Source organism: Clarias gariepinus, chromosome 27 (assembly GCF_024256425.1).
Source record: "Clarias gariepinus isolate MV-2021 ecotype Netherlands chromosome 27, CGAR_prim_01v2, whole genome shotgun sequence".
NCBI classification, from domain to species: Eukaryota; Metazoa; Chordata; class Actinopteri; order Siluriformes; family Clariidae; genus Clarias; species Clarias gariepinus.
In genome coordinates this window covers 16,797,999-16,819,424 of record NC_071126.1, presented here as the reverse complement: position 1 = coordinate 16,819,424, position 21,426 = coordinate 16,797,999, and the positions used below count along the sequence as shown (strand labels likewise).

Sequence of the window (21,426 nt, the reverse complement as noted above, 5' to 3'; positions counted from 1 at the left end):
GCTTCCACAACTCAACCATGTACGTACATGCACACATATGTAACCATACTGTATGTACACTCTTTACTGAAATATACTGTACAGCACCACACCTCTGGCTCCGCGACACACTCAACTCCTCACTTGTGCCCTCTGTAGTTTGATTAGAGGCATGTGACAGTTTCAAGCTGTAATTGAATGATTACTAAATTCACTTTTTTAAGTTTTACATTTTTAGGTTATTACAAAAACAAGAAGTGTTTTCCTTTTATTGTCTCTTTACACAACATGTGTATTTTATTTTAGTTCCTTTATAACAGTACAGTACATGCGTAGGTCCTATAAGGCTTGTGAAACAAAATGCTGACACCTAGTGGCTTAGAGATGTCTTCTTTACTATTTCTTACCAAATGAAAAGCCGCATTCACATTTTAACAATTTATATCCACTCAGCACAGCAGAATTACAGGACATAACAGAATAAAAAATAACCCAAAATATAAACAGAGACTACAGATCAGATTATTAAGGGTATAACAAACTCCATGCGCAAACACAGACAAAAATAAGTGTTTTGTTCATTTCCTAAAACCACTCAAACTAATTATTAATACTTTGCATTTCCACACATGGAAGAATTTATTTGTTTAACATACTAAAAATTATCACTGTGTGCTCTATTATTAAATTACAATAAAATTTAAATATACTATGAAATAAATACACTATTTAAAGAATCTAAAAAAAACTACAACAGCTCATCTCTCTTGCTCTTGTTTCATGGGAAACCTGGATCCATGGGAGTCTTGTCAAGAACTTGCACACGATTTGTCGGAGTAATCTTTTGCACCTAATCATCATTCCAACAATTGCAATCACAGCCAAAATACGCATAATATGTACCTGCAGCAAATAAGACATTGATTACTATAATATCCATTTCTGTGTAGTGTATTTTAGTTTATACATTTAAAAAAATGTACAGAATAGAGAAATTATCTAAATAGAAAATGACATATTAACAAATGTGACACTAATAATTAACCTTTCGCTCCTCATTGGTACTCACAACATGCTGAACTTTGGCGTATCTCTTTAGGTAACGTTCCGTCTTGCTGAATGCTTCATCATTCTTTAAACATTTAAGCATTCCAGAGTCCTCATGGAACAATAAGTCCACCAACATCAACTTGTTCTTTTCATACCTGCTGCTGCTCGGTGCGTTGTAGTCAGGGTCGAAGGTGTGGTGAAGTACGAACACTATGGTGGGCTTTTCAACTAAAAAGTAAAATGCATTACTTATAAATGAAGGCTACACAAGTTTTTCATTTAAAATTTTTATAACCAGTTGCTCCTTTATAAATTTTTTTTTTTTTTACTTGCTTTCAGAAATATACTGGCAATTATAATTAATTAATCCTGACTGACTTTATAATCTTATTAATGCTAAAGAAGTACAGTTTAACCTCGGACTATGAGTAACCCGGTTTGCGAGTGTGTGTGCCCTGCGATGGATTGGCACTCTGGCCAGGGTGTATCCCCCCTTGAGTCTCCTGGGATACACACAACTACACACACAAACATACTGTACTCTCCATGCACACACACACACCTATGAGACGGGCACAAACCCACGAAAATGTTCTATCAGTCATTGTGTATTGCTCTACTGTTGCTCCACTGGCCATAAAGAAGTGATGGAAAAGCACAGAGTGTAAGCTCGGCCGCGATCACGTGACTGCCGCTTAATTAGAAAACCAGGTGGATCTGGTCCAAGCTCTAACTTTTTTTCTTTCTTCGTCTGATCGCCTTGCGAATGGGGTATTTTAGCAAGGAAATTACAGAATTTCCTCTTATATTTAGCTGGCCTCCACGTCAATCACTATTCAATATATTAACTAACAATCTGCTGACCGTTAATAAGACTCGTTCAGAATGGACCAATCACATGAGCCCAAATATTTAAAAACAATATTGATTCGCTAAGAACAAAAGTGGGAGGGTTCGGGGCGCACAGTGCTCCGCCCCAAGGATGATTTGAAAAAAATCCATTTAGAGCTCAGATCACATGCTTTTCAAAAATGTACGTACCTACATAGACACTCGTTTGTCGAACACAAACGAACGTAATACAGTTTAGATTTTTTTTAATTGTAAATAAATTATATTAAGAAATACAGTAAATTACTTCATTTCATTATTAAAATAAATAATTAATATGTCAAATAATTACATGTTAAAGCAGAGTCTATGGGTTTTCACCTGGACTTTGTTTCAAATCTGCTTTGTTTACCAATTTATGTGTATTACCTTTACCTACGTTATAGGACAAAAAAAAAAAAAAAAAAAGTTACCAACTGCCGTCGCTACAGCACCAATCCTGCAGGCATATTTTATGAGTGTAAGATGGCTTACATTATACAGTACATTTTTATCCTAAATGTACTCCTTAAAATGTTCTGTAGCGTTTCATTAAGTGTGTGTGCTTGTTTTGAGTGAATGAAGGAAGAAGGAAGCCATGTTGTTTATGTGTGTGTGTGTGTGTGGCAGTGCAGCTCAGACTCACGTGCAAGGCGCAAGAGTGCCGCTTCGATATCGGTTCCTGCGCGTGACACGATCGGACAGAAGACCACTTTAACATCACACTCTTTCTCTTTACTCACACTGATAACATCCAGTAATCTACACACACGTTTAATAAATGCACTACGGACTTTCTGGATATTTTCGTGATCGTGATATTCAAAATAAACGTTAGTCTGTAATATGCGCTCGAAAAAAAACCTCAGAAAGGGGTTGATTAGCTGGAAATAATTCGTCATTACCGCGGGGAATAAAGAATAAAAGTACGAGATTAAATACGATTATCGTACTGGCCTCATATACATGTCTCATTTAAATTTTTAGTTTTGTTTTGACCTCACAGCTTCAAAAATGAAACTAAAGATCTGATTGGTTGGCTCAATGACCATGAGAAAAATGCTCCTTTCTGATTGGCTGATAAACACTTACCTCTTGTACCTATCTATACATCTGGTATATATGGTCAGTATAATGTAATTTATTGTTTGCTATCCTCACAGTCTCAAAAGTAAGCGTGTACCAGCTTAAATGTCACTATGTATATATTTTTTTCTCCTAGCATGATGGCATTTTAATTAAAAAAAAAAAAAGATTATATAGCGCTTTTAACAACGGCAGTTAATGCAATGCAGCTTTACAGAATCAAAAGAAAATTACAGGAATGGGTATGAAATGTGTGAGAAAATTTGTACAGATCATAAAGATCAGAGCAGCTGAGGGCGACGGCTTCGAGGAAAAGTTCCCTGAGATGGCAATAGGAAAAACCTTGACAGGAACCAGACTCAACAGGGAACCCATCCTAATTTGGGTGATATCAAATAGGATTGATTGATTTGCAGTCATACTGTGTGTTAAGAAGCTGAAAGTACAGTATAACAGGAAAGATGTTAAAGTTAATATAGGTTTAAAGCCGCAAACTTCCAGCACACAAAACATGTCTCGACATTTGGGTAAACTATCAGTTGCAATAAAAAGTACCTAACTGATTTGTGCGTTCCACATTAGGATACAACCAAGTCGGAGAAAAATATGACACTGCAATACAATCATCTCCTCCCAGTTTAGCTTGATTAAATTTTAAGAGGTAATTTACTAATTATTGAAATTTATACTAAAATGAATGATATGCTTTCTACAGTACATTTACATTTACATTTAGGCATTTGGCAGACGCTCTTATCCAGAGCGACTTACATTTTTATCTCATTACACATTTGAGCAGTTGAGGGTTAAGGGCCGCGCTCAAGGGCCCAACAGTGGCAACTTGGTGGTTGTGGGGTTTGAACCTGGGATCTTCCGAACCGTAGTCCAATGCCTTAACCACTGAGCTACCCCTGGCCCCAGTACAGTACCCTTTACTCTTGTACAAATGTTTAAGAATTACTGAAGTATTGTCTGTCTATTGGCAAAAAAAAAAAAAAAAAAAAAGCAAATAAATAAATAAATCTGATTACTATGGAGCCCACAAAGGTGTCCCGAAAGAAAAAAAAAAACATTTAGAAGAAGAAAAACAATAATTGCATGATCTCACAAAACTGTGAATGCATAATTTTCTGATAACTGTGATTAAAAACACGATTAAGGTCCTGCCTTCATTCATTAGGTTTTAAACCAATAAAAGACCCATAAATAATGTTTCTTCACCTCGCACAAGCTTGCGAAAAGACTGCAAGCCCTCTGCCCTCCGGACCTGTCTGACCCATCCTGGTGCCCCGCTTCTGGTTGGAGATCTCATTGCATGGATGCTCTGTGTGTCTCTTTGGGATGCGTCTGGTGTCTGGGGATGGTTTCACTCTACCATAAAGATGGTTCTGACCGTGACTGGCATTGACAGCTGTTTCTCTAAGGACTTTACTGTTCAATAGTTCAAGACTGGAATTTTCTACCCGAGTCTCCAATAACTACCTGGACTCCATATTAACATCAATTAACATCAACTGTTATAGCTGAACTGGCTGCCACCTAACACACAGTATTAATGCAGATCAATTACTGCTTTCTGTTTCACCCAGATGAGGATGGTTTCCCTGTTGGGTTCGGTTCCTCTCAAGGTTTCTTCCTATTACCATCTCCAGGAGTTTTTCCTTGCAACCTAAGTAGTTTTTTTTTTTTTTTTTTTTAAGAAATGAATAAAAAAAGCAAAGAGTACTTGTCTAGCAATCATTCTTCTTTTATTGACCTCGTGCTCCCAGAATCAATTTCACATTTGAGCCCAATAAATGCTGGAATATGCCATGATCTAAACACACAGATATAATAATAATTGGGTCATTCAGTACCTTCATTGTTGTTTTTTTCCCTAACTTTTTAATACATGTTGTATTTTAGTGGAGTGAAATATAAAAATGTCATTACGGAGGTATGAGAGAGCTTGCTCCATTCCCAGCTTTAATAACAATTAGAGAAAGCTAAAGCAGTTATTTGAACAGAAATTTACAATCAAATTTATAGCAACATATCTATCAGTGTTTAATAAAGATTTATTTACTACTACAGTATAACCTCAGAATGCAAACGCGCTTTGCGAGTGTTCCGCAAGACGAGCGAAAATTTTAAATACATTTTGACTTAAAAACGAGTCTTGGTTCACGAGTACAGAGTATCATGTAGCACGCATGCGCTTCTTGTTTTGACCACAAGCGTGATGCCATCACAACCAAGCCAATAGTTTTTTCTGTCGCACGCGCTGCAGAATTGTGGGTAATCGTCTCCCCTGCTGGTCTCTCACTGGTATAATCAATATCTGTGCACACGTGTACTGTTTACTATAACAGTATTTCATAAATTTACTGTATAAAAGAAAAAAGTTCTTTAAAAACTTCTTATGTGTCATTATTTTACTCTATTTACCATAGATTAGCCACTTTATTTTAGGGATTCAGTGTAAAGAAATAGCAGGAATGTGCAGAAAAAGATATTTTGTTAAGGTGTTTAAACACACACACGTTTTAATGTCTTGTGCTTAAGTGTTTTATTTGCAGTAATAAAGAAAAGTATTTTTACACCATGCTAGAATTTGCCTAACTGATAAAATAAATGTACATACTAGTGTATGTGTATGTATTGTGTGGTGTACTATAGATAGTAAAATACATACAGTAAGATAAAGGAAAGAAATTGATCACAAGGAAAAGAAAGAAAAAGAGGATGATCACATTATCCACCCTGAGCTTTTGAAATAATTGCACTTCGACATCATTTACTTGTCTTTATGGGAAACAATTATCTTTAGCATAAATGATAGTGCCCAATCTCATCTGATTGTAGAAGCTAAGCAGGCTCTGGCCTGTTTAGTACTTGGATGGGGAATAACAGGTGGAGTAAGCTTTTCAGTTTTATTTGTTTTATAATTGTGTTTTTTTTTTTTTTTTAACTGCATTGCTATTGTTCAAATAGGCTTTCATGCAAGCCAGATTTCAATTATGGCTATGTCAGTCTGAGAGTGCCCAATCCCATCTGATTGTGTTAAGCTTTTGTTTAAAAAAAAAAAAAAAAAACTGCATTGACATTGCTCAAATAGGCCTCCCTTCAAACCAGATTTCATTTAGGGCTATACCAGTCAGAGAGGCAGGTCTTGTCTGATCTCAGAAGCTAAGCAGGCTTGGGCCTGGTTAGTACTTGGATGGGAGACTGCATGGGAATGACAGGGGCTGTATGCTTTTCAGCTTTATTCCTGAAATAATATTTATGAAATATATTTAATTCATAAATATTGTTTAAATAGGACTCCCTTTAAACCAGGCTTGACTTGGGCTATACCAGTCTAAGAGTGCCAGATCATGCAAGTGTTCTGATCTGATATTGGAAGCTAAGCATGCCTGGGCCTGGTAAATACTTGGGTGGGAGACTGCTTGGGAATACCAGGTGCTGTAAACTTCAGTTTTATTCTTCATATAATTTTTTTTATTTGTAGATATTGTTCAAATAGGCCTTCCTTCAAACCATATTTCACTTAGGGCTCTGAGAGTGCCAGATCTTGTCTGGTCTGAGAAAATAAGGAGGCCTGGGTCTGGTTAGTACTTGGATGAAAGACTGCTTGGGAATAGCAGGTGCTGTTAACTTTTCAGTTTTATTCCTCAATTTTGTATCTTTTTTTTTTTTTATTTGTGGATATTGTTTAAAAAGGCCTCTCTTTAATGCAGCTTTCACTTAGGGCTTTACCAGTCTCACAGTGCCAGATCTGGTCTGATCTGAGAAGCTAAACAGGCTTGGTTCTGGTTAGTACTTGGATGGGAGATGGCTTGGGAACAACGGGTCCTTTAGGCTTTTCATTATTGTTCCTCAAATCATTTTTTGGTCATGAAATTTATTTTAATTTATAAATATAGTTCAAATAGGCCTTCCTTCAAATGAGCTTTCACTTAGGGCTATACCAGTCTGAGAGCGCCAGATCTTGTCTGATCTTGGAAGCAGGCTTGGGCCTGGTCAGTACTTGGGTGGGAGAATTCTGGGGAGTAGCAGGTGCTGTAAATTTTTAGTTTTATTCCTCATAAAATGAATAATAACAAAAAATTATAAGATATTGGTCAAATAGGCCTCCCTTCAATCCAGCTTTCACTTAGGGCTATACCAGTCTGAGAGTGCCAGATCTTGTCTGATCTTAGAAGCCAAGCAGGCTTTGGCCTGGTTAGAGTTTGGATTGGAGACTGCTTGGGAATAGCAATGGTTGTTAGCTTTTCAGTTTTAGTCCTCATTTTTTTTTCTTAATTTCTTTTTAAATTCAAAGATATTGTTCAAATAGGCCTCCCTTTAAACCAGCTTTCACTTAGGGCTATACTATTCTAAAGTTTTATTTATTTTTTTAATTTGTAGTTATGGTTCAAATAGGCCTCCCTTCAAACTGGATTTCACTTAGGGATATACCAATCTGTAAGTGTCAGATCTTGTCTGATCTGAGAAGCTAAGCAGGCCTGGGCAGTGCTTGGATGGGAGACTCCTTTGTGAATAACAGGTGCTGTAAATTCAGTATTATTCCTCATATAATTTTTTTATTTTTTATTTACTATTACTATTGGGTGGGAGACTGCTTGAGAATCCCAGGTGCTGGTAACTTTAGTTTTATTCCTCATAATTATTTTTTTCTTTTTTCAATACAATTTATTTTTATTTGAAGACAGTGTTTAAATAGCCCTCCCTTCAAACCAGATTTAATCTATGATCATACCAGTCTGCGAGTCCCTGATCTTGTCTGATCTGAGAAGGGCCTGGTTAGTACTTGGATGGAAGACTACCTTGTCCTATAAGCTTTTCAGTTTTATTCATCATGTAGGTTTATTTTTTGAAAAAAAGTTAAATAAAAGAATAACCATTTTAATCAGTCAAATAGGCCTTCCTTAAACCCAGGTTCCACTTCTGGGCATACCAGTATGAGAGTCCCTGATGTAGTATGGTTTAGAAAGCTAAGCAGGCTTGGCCCTGGTTAGTACTTGGATGGGAGACTACCTGGTCCCATAAGCTTTTCAGTTTTATTCCTCATTGTTCCCCATCTAGGTTGAAGGCGCAACATGAAAAGGACGCTGAGGAGTTTAAACGCAAATAAGTGATAATTTAATAGAAAAATTATGATTTTTACAAATGAAAGTGGGGGAATTGACTACAGGAGCCGACTAGGCCAAAATAAACAAAAACAACTAATAATGAACCCTCTAAATTCCCTATTTACAAAAGAAAAGGAAAGTAAATACAATAAAACTTCCCTAACTCCCTGTACATAAAACAATCAACAAATGGTTTCAACAAAAATGGCGTCGGTCTCCCTACCTCCCCAAGATTACAATTAGCAACATAGTCCAAAAGGGCAATCCAAAATTTAGTCAAACAGGCCATAGTCAAAGTTACAAATAATTGGCAAAAACACAAACACTTAATCTCTTACTACAACACTCAAAACAAAATCTCAGTCTTACTAACATATCAAATGAGCGCACAAAAAAAAAAAAAAAAAAAAAAAAAGCAGAAGCAGGAAGTGATTGTGAGATCTTTATAGGCAGCAAGAAGTCACCTGATCAAGCAGGGCAGGGCACGAGTTAGAGGACAGGAACCAATCAGACAGCACACTACTACAGAGGATCGACATGAGTGTTCAATCAGTATCCTGCACACTAATTAATTGTTGTTTACTGAAAGGAAAATCAAAGCTAGGCTGGACCATGAAAAAAAACTCATTTCAATAAAAAACATCATGACAATAACATTTAAGCAATTTACCTCTGGGATTAATAAAGTTATTTAAATCTTGAATTGAATTTCCAACTTCAGCCTTCGAATGTGACATTTCTGAACCCAAAAATGAGTCAGAAAGATCAACCTCATCCTCAAACTTACGGGTTTGTGCACGAGTGACAAAATGCCTGAATAACATTGGGAAACTCTTGCACTAACACATCATTAGATGTACAAGGGAAATGAACATCGGGGAAAGTAGAAACTTTACTTCCAGCTAGATCGTTTCCAAGAATAAGGGAAATCCCTTTTACTAGCAATTGAGATCATACAGCAATTTTCAATAACCAAGTCACAATGTTAGAACGTAAGTATATGCTGTGTAAAGGAACTCACAATCCCCAACTCAATTCCTTAAATCAACTCCCACAGCTAGACTGAGAAGAGAACGGTAGCGTACTTGCCAAAATGAACGACTGCGCCGCACCCGTATCTCTTAAGATACACACAGGTCTAAACTCTGAGCTGTTGCTTTGTGTAATTCTGATTCTATCATAAACAAACGGTTCAAATGTCGGGTCAACAGAGTTTAATGGCTCAGAAAGGGAACGCGAACGAAAGCTACACTCTTGGATGCGTTTTGAGCTTTCCGCTGGTTCCTTCACTGCAGTGCTGGACAAGCAGCAATCAGATGTCCTTTCTCATGACAATAATAACATTTTCGAGTTGCCAAAAGAGGGTCGGGCAATTGTTCGTCTTTGTGTACGCTTAAAATTAGGACGATCTACTGAAGCGCATGATAAATAACGTGGTGACAGGAAAGCAAATTTGTGTGCGAGTACAAATTCATCGGCAAAGATGGCAGCAGCAACAAGAGAGGAAACCCTGAAATGCAATTTTTAAACTCCTCCACCAAGATTAACTCTTAACTGTTCGAAAGTGAAAACTTTACTAACATTACACCATTTCTCAAACAGTAGTCTTTTCTCAAACAAATTCAACAAACGTTTGACTGGGTAATTTTACATGTCTTCAGAATTTTTAACGATAAGCCTCCGGAACTAACTTGTATGCACGCAACACTGCCGCTTACTGGAGCAGGAATTATATTCCCTTTTGCCCCTGGAGATGGACTCGGAGGTTGGCCATTCTTTAACTGAAGCTCGAGCTCTTTCAGACTAACATCAGGTTGCACCTCAAGCTCTAGAGCTCGGACCTTTAGCAGGTGACTCTGATATTGTTGGCGACTGAGTTCCAGCTCTAATTCTTTCAAGCGGACTGCCAACATTTTATCATCCGATGAAAATGGGGGAACGGGATCTATGCCAGAGACTACGTCAGATTTGAGTTCTGCCTCAGCAGGACCCAAACCTTCAGATAGTTCAATGTGAGAAGCAACACCCGAAATCACACCCGCTTCCGGTAAGACCCTTTGTTTTATGAGCTCTGTGCGAAACACCTCTTTAATCTCTCTCTTAAGTGCAGTGTGATATCAAAGAAATTCGCAATCTAAAAAAAAAAAAAAAAAAAATCCTTACGACACTTTTCAAATTGTTCATGTGTGGGGGTGATCCTAAACTTATCCAATTCAAATTTCGACGACATCACGCAACCTGATTTTCCTCCCACACAAAGTAAAAAACCCCAGGCAAACAAGCTGAATAATGCTAAATTTACCTTGTTTTACTGGTGAAAAAGAGCATAGTTTCATCTGAGAAACAAAACAAGCCCCTAATTTCATGTTATGCCCCGTCTAGGGTGAAGGCGCAACATGAGAGTGCAAGGACACAGATGAGTTTAAACGCAAATAAGCAATAGTTTAATAGAAAATGATTTTTACGAATGAAAGTGGGGAAATTGACTTCAGGAGCCGACCAGGCAACAATCTCTCACTAACACTTAAAACGAACCCACACAAAATCTCAGTCTTACTAACACAAAACAGAGCAATAACAGCAAATGAGCACAAAAAAGGCTGAAGCAGGAAGTAATTGTGGGATCTTTATAGGCAGCAGGAAGTCACATGATCAAGCAGGGCAGGGCATGAGTTAGAGGGCAGAAACCAATCAGACATCATCCTGCACAGAAACAAACATACAGCACTTCCCAAAAAAAAAAAAAAAACAGAACAAAGACAAATAAGGGATGAAACTTTTTTTTTTTTTTTTTAAATAAACAAAAACATTTTAACTGGTCAAATAGGCCTTCCTTTAACCCAGTTTGCACTTACGGACATATCAGTATGAGAGTGCCTGATCTAGACTGGTTTAAAAAGCTAAGCTATCCCTATAGTGCCTAATAGGGAATTTTAAATTAAAATTTTATTTGTCACATACAGTCATACACAGTACGATATGCAGTGAAATGCTTTTCCGACTACCAGTGACCTTAAAATAAAAGCTTAAACATAAGAAATAAATATGAATAATTAAAATACGGTAGAAAATAAAGTTAACTGGTAAAATATACTGTACAAGTAAAAATAAAGATATATTGCAGTAAAAGAAATATTGCAGAAAAATGAAATTAACTAGTAAAATATACTGTGCAAGTAATAATACTGTACAAATAACAAAATATATATAATATAGAAATATAAAAGAAGAAAATAGACATTTGTCCATATAAGAAATGTAAAAATGGCTGAGGTGTGCAAATATGCATAAAGTGTCTTATTATTATTATTAAAGTGATTTGTGCAGTGGTCCATAATGAAAGTATAAGTATATAGTCCAAAAAGTGTGTATGAATGTTCATAGTGGCCATGAATGCCCAGTCAGTGTTGAATGTAAAAGAGATGATATTAGTCCTGTATTGTGTTGTGGTTGAGAGACCTTATGGCCTGCAGGAAGAAGCTCCTCCTCAATCTCTCTGTATTGGTCTTCAGGGAGCGGAATTGCTTCCCAGACCGCAACAGAGAGAACAGTCCATTGTTGGGATAGCTGAGGTCCTTCACCATCTTCGTCCAGCACCATTTGCTGTAGATCGAGTGCAGGTCAGGGAGCTCGGTGCGGATGATTTGTTCAGCTGAACGCACCACCCTCTGTAGAGCTCGTCTGTCCTGCATGGTGCTGTTCCCGAACCAGGCTGTGATGTTTACCGTCAGGACGCACTATGGTGCAGGAGTAGAAATTCCTGAGCACCTCGGAGGGCAGTCTAAAGTCTCTCAAGCGTCTTAGGTGGTAGAGACGCTGCCGGGCCTTTTTCACCACGGTGTTGATGTGACAGGTCCTTCGTGATGTGAAAACCGAGGTATCGAAAGCTGTCCATTCTCTCCACTGGGCTGCTGTTGATGACTGGGGTCTGGTAGTTCCTCTCCTTTGTACAAAAGTCTCATCGTTGTTCGTGATCAGGCCCACCACAACAGTGTTGTCAGCAAACTTGACGGCGGTGGAGTTGGTAGTGGCCACGCAGTCAAATGTGTACAAAGAGTACAGCAGGGGGCTCAGAACACAGCCCTGGGGGGCTCCAGTACTGAGAGTGAGGGAGGCTGAGACATGACCACCCATCCTTACTGCCTGTGGTCTGCCAGTTAGGAAGTTGGAGATCCTCTGGCACATAGATGAGCTGGGTCCCAGGTGCTCCAGCTTGGTGGTGAGTGTGGAGGGAATTATGGTATTAAATGCAGAGCTGTAGTCGATAAAGAGCATTTTAACATAATTCCCTTTCCTAGTGTCCAGGTGAGTGAGTGATGTGTAGAGGAGGTGAGAGATGGCATCAGTAGAACGGTTGGTCGGTATGCAAACTGTAGTGGGTCGAGTGTGTCCGGTAGTGAAGAAATGATTAAGTCTCTGACTAGGCGTTTAAAGCACTTCATCACTACTCAGGTGAGGGCTACAGAGCGATAGTCATTAAGAGAAGCAGGTTGAGGTTTCTTTGGGACAGGAACAATGATGGACTCTCTGAAGCATGTGGGGTTCACCGACTGAAATAAAGAGATGTTGAATATCTCCGTGAACACAGGTGCTAGCTGGTCTGCGCAGGCTCTGAGGAGACGACCTGAGATGGCGTCTGGTCCTGCTGCTTTCCTGGTGTTCACTCTCTTGAAGGCTCTCCTCACGTCGTGCTCGGTGATGAACGCGTTTTCGGTGCTGGCAGTGTCTTCCTGTCTGCAGCCATTAGCGCCGCTAGCATTAGTCTTTAGCTGCAGCCTCGAAGCGAGCATAGAAAGTGTTCAGCTCGTCTGCCAGAGTCACGTCCGCGTTTGTCATACGGGTTGTTGGTGCTTTATAGTCCATAATTGTCCTTAATCCCTGCCACAGGCTCTATCAGGCTTTATTATTATAATTTTTTTTCTTTTAATTATCATTTAATTAATTTTCTTTTATTTTTGTGAAGCTGCTTTGAGACAATGACAATTGTTAAAAGTGCTATATAAATAAAATTGAATTGAATGGAAAGATGGGGCTAATGAAACTGATTTATAAAAAAAAAAAGGGGGGGGGGGGGTGAGGTGTATTTGAAAAATTTTAGACCTATTACGATGCTAAACACTGATCCTAAAATTTTTGCAAAGGTTTTGGCAAATAGGTCAAAGGAAGTAATACAGAGTATAATTGAGATAAACCAGGCGTACAGAGTAAAAGGAAGGGATATAGCGGATAGAACAATGAGCATAAGAAATATATGGTACATGAAAAAAAGAAAGGGTATATTAGTGTGGACTTGAAAAAGCATTTGATAGGGTTAACCCTGAGTATTTGATATCTTAAGGGAATTTGGTTTTGGGGAGGTTTTCGAAATGGATCAGGATTTTATATAAAAGGTGCAATAAAGATTAAATGCAACGTTTTTAACAAAAATATAAGAATAAAACAGAATGGAAGAAAACAATGGAATACTTTTTAAATAAATGTGGGAATTTTAAAATGGGAGAAGATGCACTGTGGATGAAAACTAAATTATGGACGGCGGAAGGATTATCTAATTTTTACAGAGAAATCTTTATCGTGAGGGCAAAGTTTTTATTGAGAATTGAGTACAAGTCAAGCGGAAGAGAGCCAATTTTAAATCAACCTTTGTTTCTAAATAAAAAGTTTTAAAACAAGGAGAATAACTGTTTTTCAAGAAATGGATGATGGTGGGAATTACAAGAGTAAGAGATGTTTTATATGAATTTAAAGAAGGTTTATTAAGTATGCAATATATTGTGGATACGATGGAGGAAGCAAAGAAAGAATACAATGTGCAAGAACTAGAAAATGAGTAATTCCATCTCAAATCAACCAATGAAAGAGAAATTTTCCACCATCACCTCTCAGATTTTGCTGATTTTCTCACCAATTGTTGATCTTGCCATGAAAATAAAAAACCCCAATTTTTTTGTCCCAACTCCCACTCGTTAAAAAATGACAGCCATCTCAATTTTTGGCCTCAAAGTGCTTTTAGACATGCCACGCCCCTTTTTGAAATCCTCTTTTCCTTGATAACTCGCTTGCTTTATGTCATATGGAGATGAAACTGGGTACATTTATGTAAGTTATGTAGATTCAGATTCTGCAATCGGAATTTGGCTATCTGCTGTGGTTATGGAGATTTCTGAAAAACCGTTTTTTGGGGGTACCCCTTTTCGACCCCCCAGAACCCATGGTCTGTATGTATATATGTTACTCAAAAAAATAGGGGTTACTTCACATCACCTTATCTTGAAAATAAATAAAAACCAGGGGTGTGTTATGCCCTGTTTTATAGAAATCATCAAAAATTAATTGTCCAGGTTTTGCAAATGTTTTACGATTTGATACACATTTTATATACAGAGAATGTACATGGATCTACACAATAGGCCTTATCTACCAGTAAATGTGTCATTTTATGGGGGTACATGTAAGATACATGTATCACTGTCAAACAGTATCCTGTAACTGAACCATTCAGGTTCATACTGATCAGAAAGTTGAATTATCTCCTACCAACTCAATGAGTGACCTCGCACTTAAGGAACTTGGTGATTGCATCATCTTTTTCTTGGTGCTAATTAAGTGCAGGAAAACAAAAGCAGGTGAGTTTTATTTATGTTAATTTATTAACTGAAGATTTCCAATGTAGTTTGTTATCTTAATCACAATCTGATTACAAAGACTTGATGGCAAAGCTTGTCTGTTCTTTGGATTCTCGTGACTATATGTTGCACAGGTGTGAGCAGTGCCCCCCTAAATCAAAACTATCTGATTATCTTGATTAGGGCAGGGCAATATGGGCAAAAATATTTATCACGATATATATTTAAATATTTGCGATAATGATATAACTGACGATATGATTGACACGAGACAAAGCAGCTGTTTGTATGTGCATTAAAGCTATATAAAATTTTAACAGTGCAAATGCAAATTCCACACCACTGAAGTTGCACCATTTTTACAAACCAATTCTGGTTCATCTGTTTCATTCAACGATCCGCTTTTGCCTTTCTTATTCTCCGCCGCCGCCAAGCTTTTTCCGCCATAAGCGTTTGGAAACAAAGGCACTGCACATGCATGTTTTACCCATATTCTATCGCGATATTTCATTTTCTTATCATTGCCTAACATTGTACCGGTATTACCGTGGAAGGTATGATATGGCCCAGCCCTAATCTTAATGGTATATTTGAAAATGCTGATTTGGACCCAGATGACACTGTTCAGTTCAAGCAGTGGATTTTATTATGAGACTTTGTGAAAAATGTGACCCCCGCACAGCTCATCACTATACAGCCAAGGCCCAAGCTGCTTATTTGAAAGAACTGAAAAAGAAACTTCCCATTGGAAAGGAGGCTGTTATCCTCATGGATTTTGCTGAATGTTATTTTTTATTTGTCAGGATGCTGTTCAAGGTTTTCATTGGGATACATCCCAGGTGATTCTGCATCCTTTCTTGGTTTACTATAGGGGTGGTAGTGAAAACAATGGTTCACTAAGTTGCAAAAGTTTGTGTCGTCAGTAATGAAAGGGAACACAATGCTATTGTTCACAAGTTTATTAAGGTTCTCATGAATCCACTAAAAGTTCTTCTACCAAATTTAAATCATGTGCAGTTTTTTACAAATTTGTGGAGGCATTTCCTATCAAAATGACTTTGGTAGCTACAAAGTGCATGCCTTTCCTAGTTGATATTATTTTTGTCACTGCAACTTGACAGGTCTCGTACATGTACCTTTGTGTCTTATTCCATGAACTCTTTTGTGGGCTTTGTTCTTTCAGAATCAGATACCCAGGGTGATGAAAAAAAACTGTGATTAGTCCTTTTAGTGTAGAGATGAATAAACTCATTATCAGTCTTTGACTAGACATGCATTACAGAAGAATTTGAGGTAACTTTTACTTTGAAAGGAGCAGATTTTATGAGTATGCATTAAGTATTCTACAGATATTGCAGTACATTTCTGTGTGTCAAATCATTTAATGTTGCAAAACCTGGACAATTAATTTGATGATTTCTATAAAACAGGGCATAACACACCCCTGGTTTTTATTTATTTTCAAGATAAGGTGATGTGAAGTAACCCCTATTTTTTTGAGTAACATATATACATACAGACCTTGGGTTCTGGGGGGTCGAAAAGGGGTACCCCCAAAAAACGGTTTTTCAGAAATCTCCATAACCACAGCAGATAGCCAAATTCCGATTGCAGAATCTGAATCTAAAAAACTTACATAAATATACCCAGTTTCATCTCCATATGACATAAAGCAAGCGAGTTATCAAGGAAAAGAGGATTTCAAAAAGGGGCGTGGCATGTCTAAAAGCACTTTGAGGCCAAAAATTGAGATGGCTGCCATTTTTTAACGAGTGGGAGTTGGGACGAAAAAATTGGGGTTTTTTATTTTCATGGCAATATCAACAATTGGTGAAAAAAATCAGCAAAATCTGTGATCATGTGGTGGAATCACCCAAATAAATATGAAGAAATAAAGAATGCAATACCCAAAGAATGGATTAAAAGAATAGTATGGAAAAAGGTCCAAAAGACAAGAATATCTGTAAGAGTGGGGGGAAATCTGTGTGTTTTTAAAGATTGTGTTGTTAAATTTCTATATACTGTTTTTAGAGATGAGTTTTTTTAAAAAAACGATCGTAAATAAGTACTGGGAAGAAAAATTCAAAGATTTAAAAGGAGAATACATATGGAGAAACGTGAGAGGGAAATGTGTGGAGATGAAGCTAAAATGTTTAGACTATTTTATAAGACAAAGTAATTTTTACCGACTTTGTTTTAAACAAGATTGGAGAAGAACAAAAGTGCTGTTTGTAAAGTGTGTCAAAGAGAAGGGGAATAGATCTTACTAGGGATGCACCGAATGTTCGGCAACCGAAATTAATTTATAAATTTAATAAATTTTGCCGAACAATGACGTTTTTAATCGCGATCAAATGTTAACCTGCGTAAAGTGAGAGACGCGCGCGCTTTATACAGCAAACATGTCATTAGTGTGGAAGCACTTTAAAGTGTCAGAAAGAGGCAAAAACGGCCGTTTGCAGACACTGTTCTGCTGAATTGTTCAGGGGGGTGTGCATCTGCAAAAACGTACAGCACTTTAAGTTTAATTTACAGTTACATTCTTTCAGCAGTCAGTTATAGCCCTAATATAGGCCATTCAAGAAGGGGGGCTTCAAAGATGGCCAAATAAAAATATTTTTTTATTTTACGAATTTACTTATTTTAAGTTATATTGTGCTTTGTTTGTATAATATCTGCTGGAATGTAAAAAAAAAAAAAATGTTCAGTGTTAAATAAATATTTTGAAATTGTATTTGTTATTTGATTTATTTTTCTGAAAAGCAACACAATAGTAAAAAGCTAATTTTTACTATTTAATAAATATAAATTGGCAAAATAAATGGGAAAAAAAATGCGAAAACACCGCGTTCGGTATTCGGCTAAGCATTTCTTTATTGTTCAGCTTCGGCCAAGAATTACATTTTGGTGCATCCCTAGATCTTACATGTTTTTATACTGTAAAGAATTGGAGGAATTTTTAAAGAAATGCAAAGATGTGGTTAAAGATTTGACTGAGGAGTGAGACGAAAATGTAGTGGAATGGGAAAGAGTGATGTTTGATTGGAATAAGAAAAACAAAAACAAAGTTTATAAATTTATGGATAAGTTTAATGAAAAGTGCTATATGGGAAAGATGAAATGTGGCTAAAAAAAGAAAAGTGGTTTTAGATGTTTGGACTATGTTTAAAAAAACAAAATTGTACATTAAAACACTATGAATATTTTAAAATGTGAAAACATATTGAAGGAATTATATCAAGTTTTTACACTTCAAGTCTATCGAGTTTTAAAGGACATTATATGGACACTGCCAGAATGTGAAAATTATGTAATGTGAAAGGATTTAAAAAAATTTTTTATATATAGTTAAAAAATAAAGTTAAATCAAAACTCAAAAATCATTTTAATTGGTCAAATAGGCCTTCCTTCAACCCAGTTTTCACTTCCGGACATACCAGTCTGAGAGCGCCCCCTGGGGACGAAAAGGATTGTTTGTGGCTGCTGACGTGAGAGAGAGGCTCTCCCATTTAACTTTAAGTTTTCAAATTGTTGGGGATATCTATTAAATTTCATTTAATTGTATAGTTAAAGACTCTCTCCCAGCAGCAAGTCTGCCTGGGGAAGCTACTTCCCTCTGTTTTCTTGGAAAACAAATAAACAAACAAAATGGCCGATATTGGAGAACCTAAAATTCAGCAAAATAAGAACCAAAATGAAAATTAGTATATAAAGGAAAATACAATTATCGTGGAAACAACAACAAGTGTCACCGAATTGCTCAAAGCAATTATAGAAACAGTTTGGACATGGGAAATTGCTTGCACTGGGACCACGGCAGAATAGAGAATTTGAGCTCACACTAAAGGATAGAAAATCAATGGATGAGATTCTGAATGGACTATGGATTAATGGGCAGATATGTGAAGTTAGATTTCCCAAAGACATGGTGTCACTGCTGTACAGCACTAAATTCGAAACTGAGGAAGCTCCGCAGTATTTTAGGGTCATACACAGTCGGCAGGTAAAGACTTTCCGTCTGTGTATGGACACAGGACACCTCATAAAAGACTGCCCGAAATTTATGTGCAGAGAGTGCTGCGAGCAAGGACACTATGCGAAGAACTGTACTGCGGTCAAATGCCCTGATTGCGCATGAGCACTCAACAGTTGTGAATGTTTGGACGAAACAAACGCTGCGGAAGAAGAACCTAAATTCACTGGAATAGAACATCCAAGAGCAAAAAGAGAGGTCAAGAATAATGACACTAACAGTGGAGAAGAGCTGAGAAAGGAAAGGAAATCAGCAGGATTGGAGGAGACAACGGTCCACCAGGAGGAGACCGGAGGTGAAGCAGTGAATGAAATGACAAAGAAAAAAAAAATAAATGCTCAAAAATATAATGACTAATATAAAATCAGGAGACCTGGGAAAATCAACAGAAGAGCTATTAGAACAAGGAATGAACACATGTAAATAAAATGTTACAATTAGGAGAATTAACACTATACAGTGGGGGAAATATGTATTTGATCCCCTACAGATTTTTTAAGTTTGCCCACTTACAAAGAAATGAAGGGTTTATAATTTATCATAGGTTTATGGAGAGGGAATAAAATCTTTCCGTGTCACGGGCCACTGATATGTCTGTCTGTCATCTGTCTCAACGCGACTATACACGCCACTGGACTTCTCACAGTTAAATACGTTGGTCACAACAGCTATATAAGTCGGTTACGGGACTTGTAGGTGCATGTTATTCACAAGTTCTGACGCGTGTCTTTAGTTACACAGTGTCACTGACGACATCAGACGTTTCGTTGATTTCTTTGGAAGGACGAAGGACGTGAACTCAAGAGGGTCACCATAGAATGGAGGAACGTTGCGCAAGGGTAAGGAATGTTGCCTCTGACTCTTTGCAAACATTTCTGTAAGATCTGCCTGGAGTGGCATCCTACCCTGAGGCTCCACTATGTCAGTGTTGTAAAGTGAGTGTTCGTTACCTTGGGTGGGCCGTTCCATTAGGGTGCTTGACATTATGGGTTTGGCACTCACTGGGATGCTTAAGTGGGTTGCTCGGAGGCGTGATGGCAGCTCGAGGTATTCCGTTGCCGAACTGTGGTCGCAGTGGTCGTTTTGCTCTGGTTCCGAGGGGCGTGCACCACTCGTTTCGACGACCACGCTCCGTCTGGCAGGATGTTGTTTTTTGCGGTTCTGGTAAGAATTTAGTTCAGCATCGGCCATTGCAAGCGCCGTTTCCATTTCCAGCCTTTCCTTTTGTGCCTTTAATTGTGCTTGTTTAGCCTTTAGTTGTGCTTCCTCAACCTTTAGTCTTGCTTTCAATTGCTCTTCCTCAGCCTTTAGTCGTGCTTTCAATTGCTCTTCCTCAATCTTTAATTGTGCTTCCTCCAGCTCCAGCGCCTGCCGATCTCTCAAAGTTGCTGCTTTAGCCAGCAAAGCTGCTCTGTTGGCTTCTGCCTTTTTTAGTCGAGCTTCGGATGCTGCTGACGTTAAGGACCTCTTGGATGCCGCTGACGTTACGCTTCCTTGCCTTTGGGGGGCGGGCGTCTTACGCTCCGCCATTGACACACTGTCGTTTGGCGAAACTCCATCGTCAACTGTTTGAGACAGCTTAAAGCGATTACTAGTGTCCGCGATCCACGACTCCACTCTTACCATGAATTCTGAGCAGCGCGTTAATCTAGGGTGATACCAGTGTTGCTGATCGGTTTCACGCTCTTCATCCTTTGCGCACGATCGCACTGTTACATTACTTTCAATAAAGTCATTTAGCAGCGCTTTGTATTGGCGGCGCTTGGCTTTAACGTCATGCAAATTACAAGCATTGTCCATAAGCGCCTCTAGTTCATTGTATAATACAGTCAACTGACTCCACTTGCCTTCTCTGGCGCTCTTCAGTTCGTCGAGCACCATCACCTGCTCAGATTCGGCGATAGCGGCGTTGTCCTCGCCGTGTGACATGGTGAAGTTTAAGGCAGGCGAGTCCTCTTCTCGCTTTCGGTTGATGCGCGTTTTTGAAGTCGCACGCGCGCTCTTCACAATCTTAAATCACTTATCTTCATTTCTGCGGCGGAGCCAAGCTTTTGACTTTAATGTAGGTGCATGTTATTCACAAGTTCTGACGCGTGTCTTTAGTTACACAGTGTCACTGACGACATCAGACGTTTCGTTGATTTCTTTGTCTCTCGTTTATTTTCAACATCAAAAACAACGGTTGTTACAGTTTCTTGCATAAATCCACTGTAGTCACGACAAGTCGCTTGCTGTGTTCTGTAGCTTCGATAGATTACAGTTACAACAACTTATTTTACTGTATTCCTTTTAGCTTACTGTCTCACGTTATCACGGTCAAAAGCTTGTGTGCTCCACACCTTTCTGTATCCTTCCGTGTCTTAACAACAACTACAACTAACATGCGTGATAGACATGGAACTGCATAACTGTGGGGTGATGTCACAGAACAACACATGAAATGATGTCACAATACAAATTATATGTATGATACTTAATGCTTAATGCTTAACTAATAAACTGAAATAAGATAAACATAACAAATCACAAGAATGAAATATGGCCCTTACAGGACTCATTATGTTGTATATTGCGCTCTAAATAATAAATGTTCTGTTATGTTTCCAATTATTGTAATTTGAATTTTTTTTTGATTCCCCCTTATTAGTACTGTAAATACTTAAACAGT

At 37.9% G+C, this 21,426-nt stretch overlaps 1 protein-coding gene across 2 annotated transcripts; it reads right to left on the bottom strand.

Annotated features, from left to right (window-relative positions):
- Positions 1 to 353: 353 nt before the first annotated feature.
- On the bottom strand, positions 354 to 2,987 carry LOC128515183 (uncharacterized). 2 transcript variants are annotated; one of them, XM_053489247.1, is made up of 3 exons: positions 2,546 to 2,979; positions 1,049 to 1,257; positions 354 to 882 (listed from the first exon to the last, which is right to left on the bottom strand). In XM_053489247.1, the coding sequence occupies exons 1-3, from the start codon at positions 2,799 to 2,801 to the stop codon at positions 718 to 720; spliced, it is 630 nt and encodes a 209-aa protein (XP_053345222.1). In that variant the 5' UTR covers positions 2,802 to 2,979; the 3' UTR covers positions 354 to 717. The 2 variants fall into 2 exon arrangements, with proteins under 2 accessions (XP_053345222.1, XP_053345223.1); XM_053489248.1 differs by lacking the exon at positions 354 to 882 and having other exon boundaries at positions 895 to 1,257; positions 2,546 to 2,987.
- Between the last annotated feature and the right edge of the window lie 18,439 nt (positions 2,988 to 21,426).

Excerpts from the sequence above, each read along its gene's own strand:
- LOC128515183 (XM_053489247.1), bottom strand. The coding sequence starts at position 2,801 with ATGACGAATTATTTCCAGCTAATCAACCCCTTTCTGAGGTTTTTTTTC. Across the intron at positions 1,258-2,545 it reads GGCACTCTTGCGCCTTGCAC|TTGAAAAGCCCACCATAGTG; the intron begins GTGAGTCTGAGC and ends TTTACTTTTTAG. Across the intron at positions 883-1,048 it reads ACGCCAAAGTTCAGCATGTT|GTACATATTATGCGTATTTT; the intron begins GTGAGTACCAAT and ends TATTTGCTGCAG.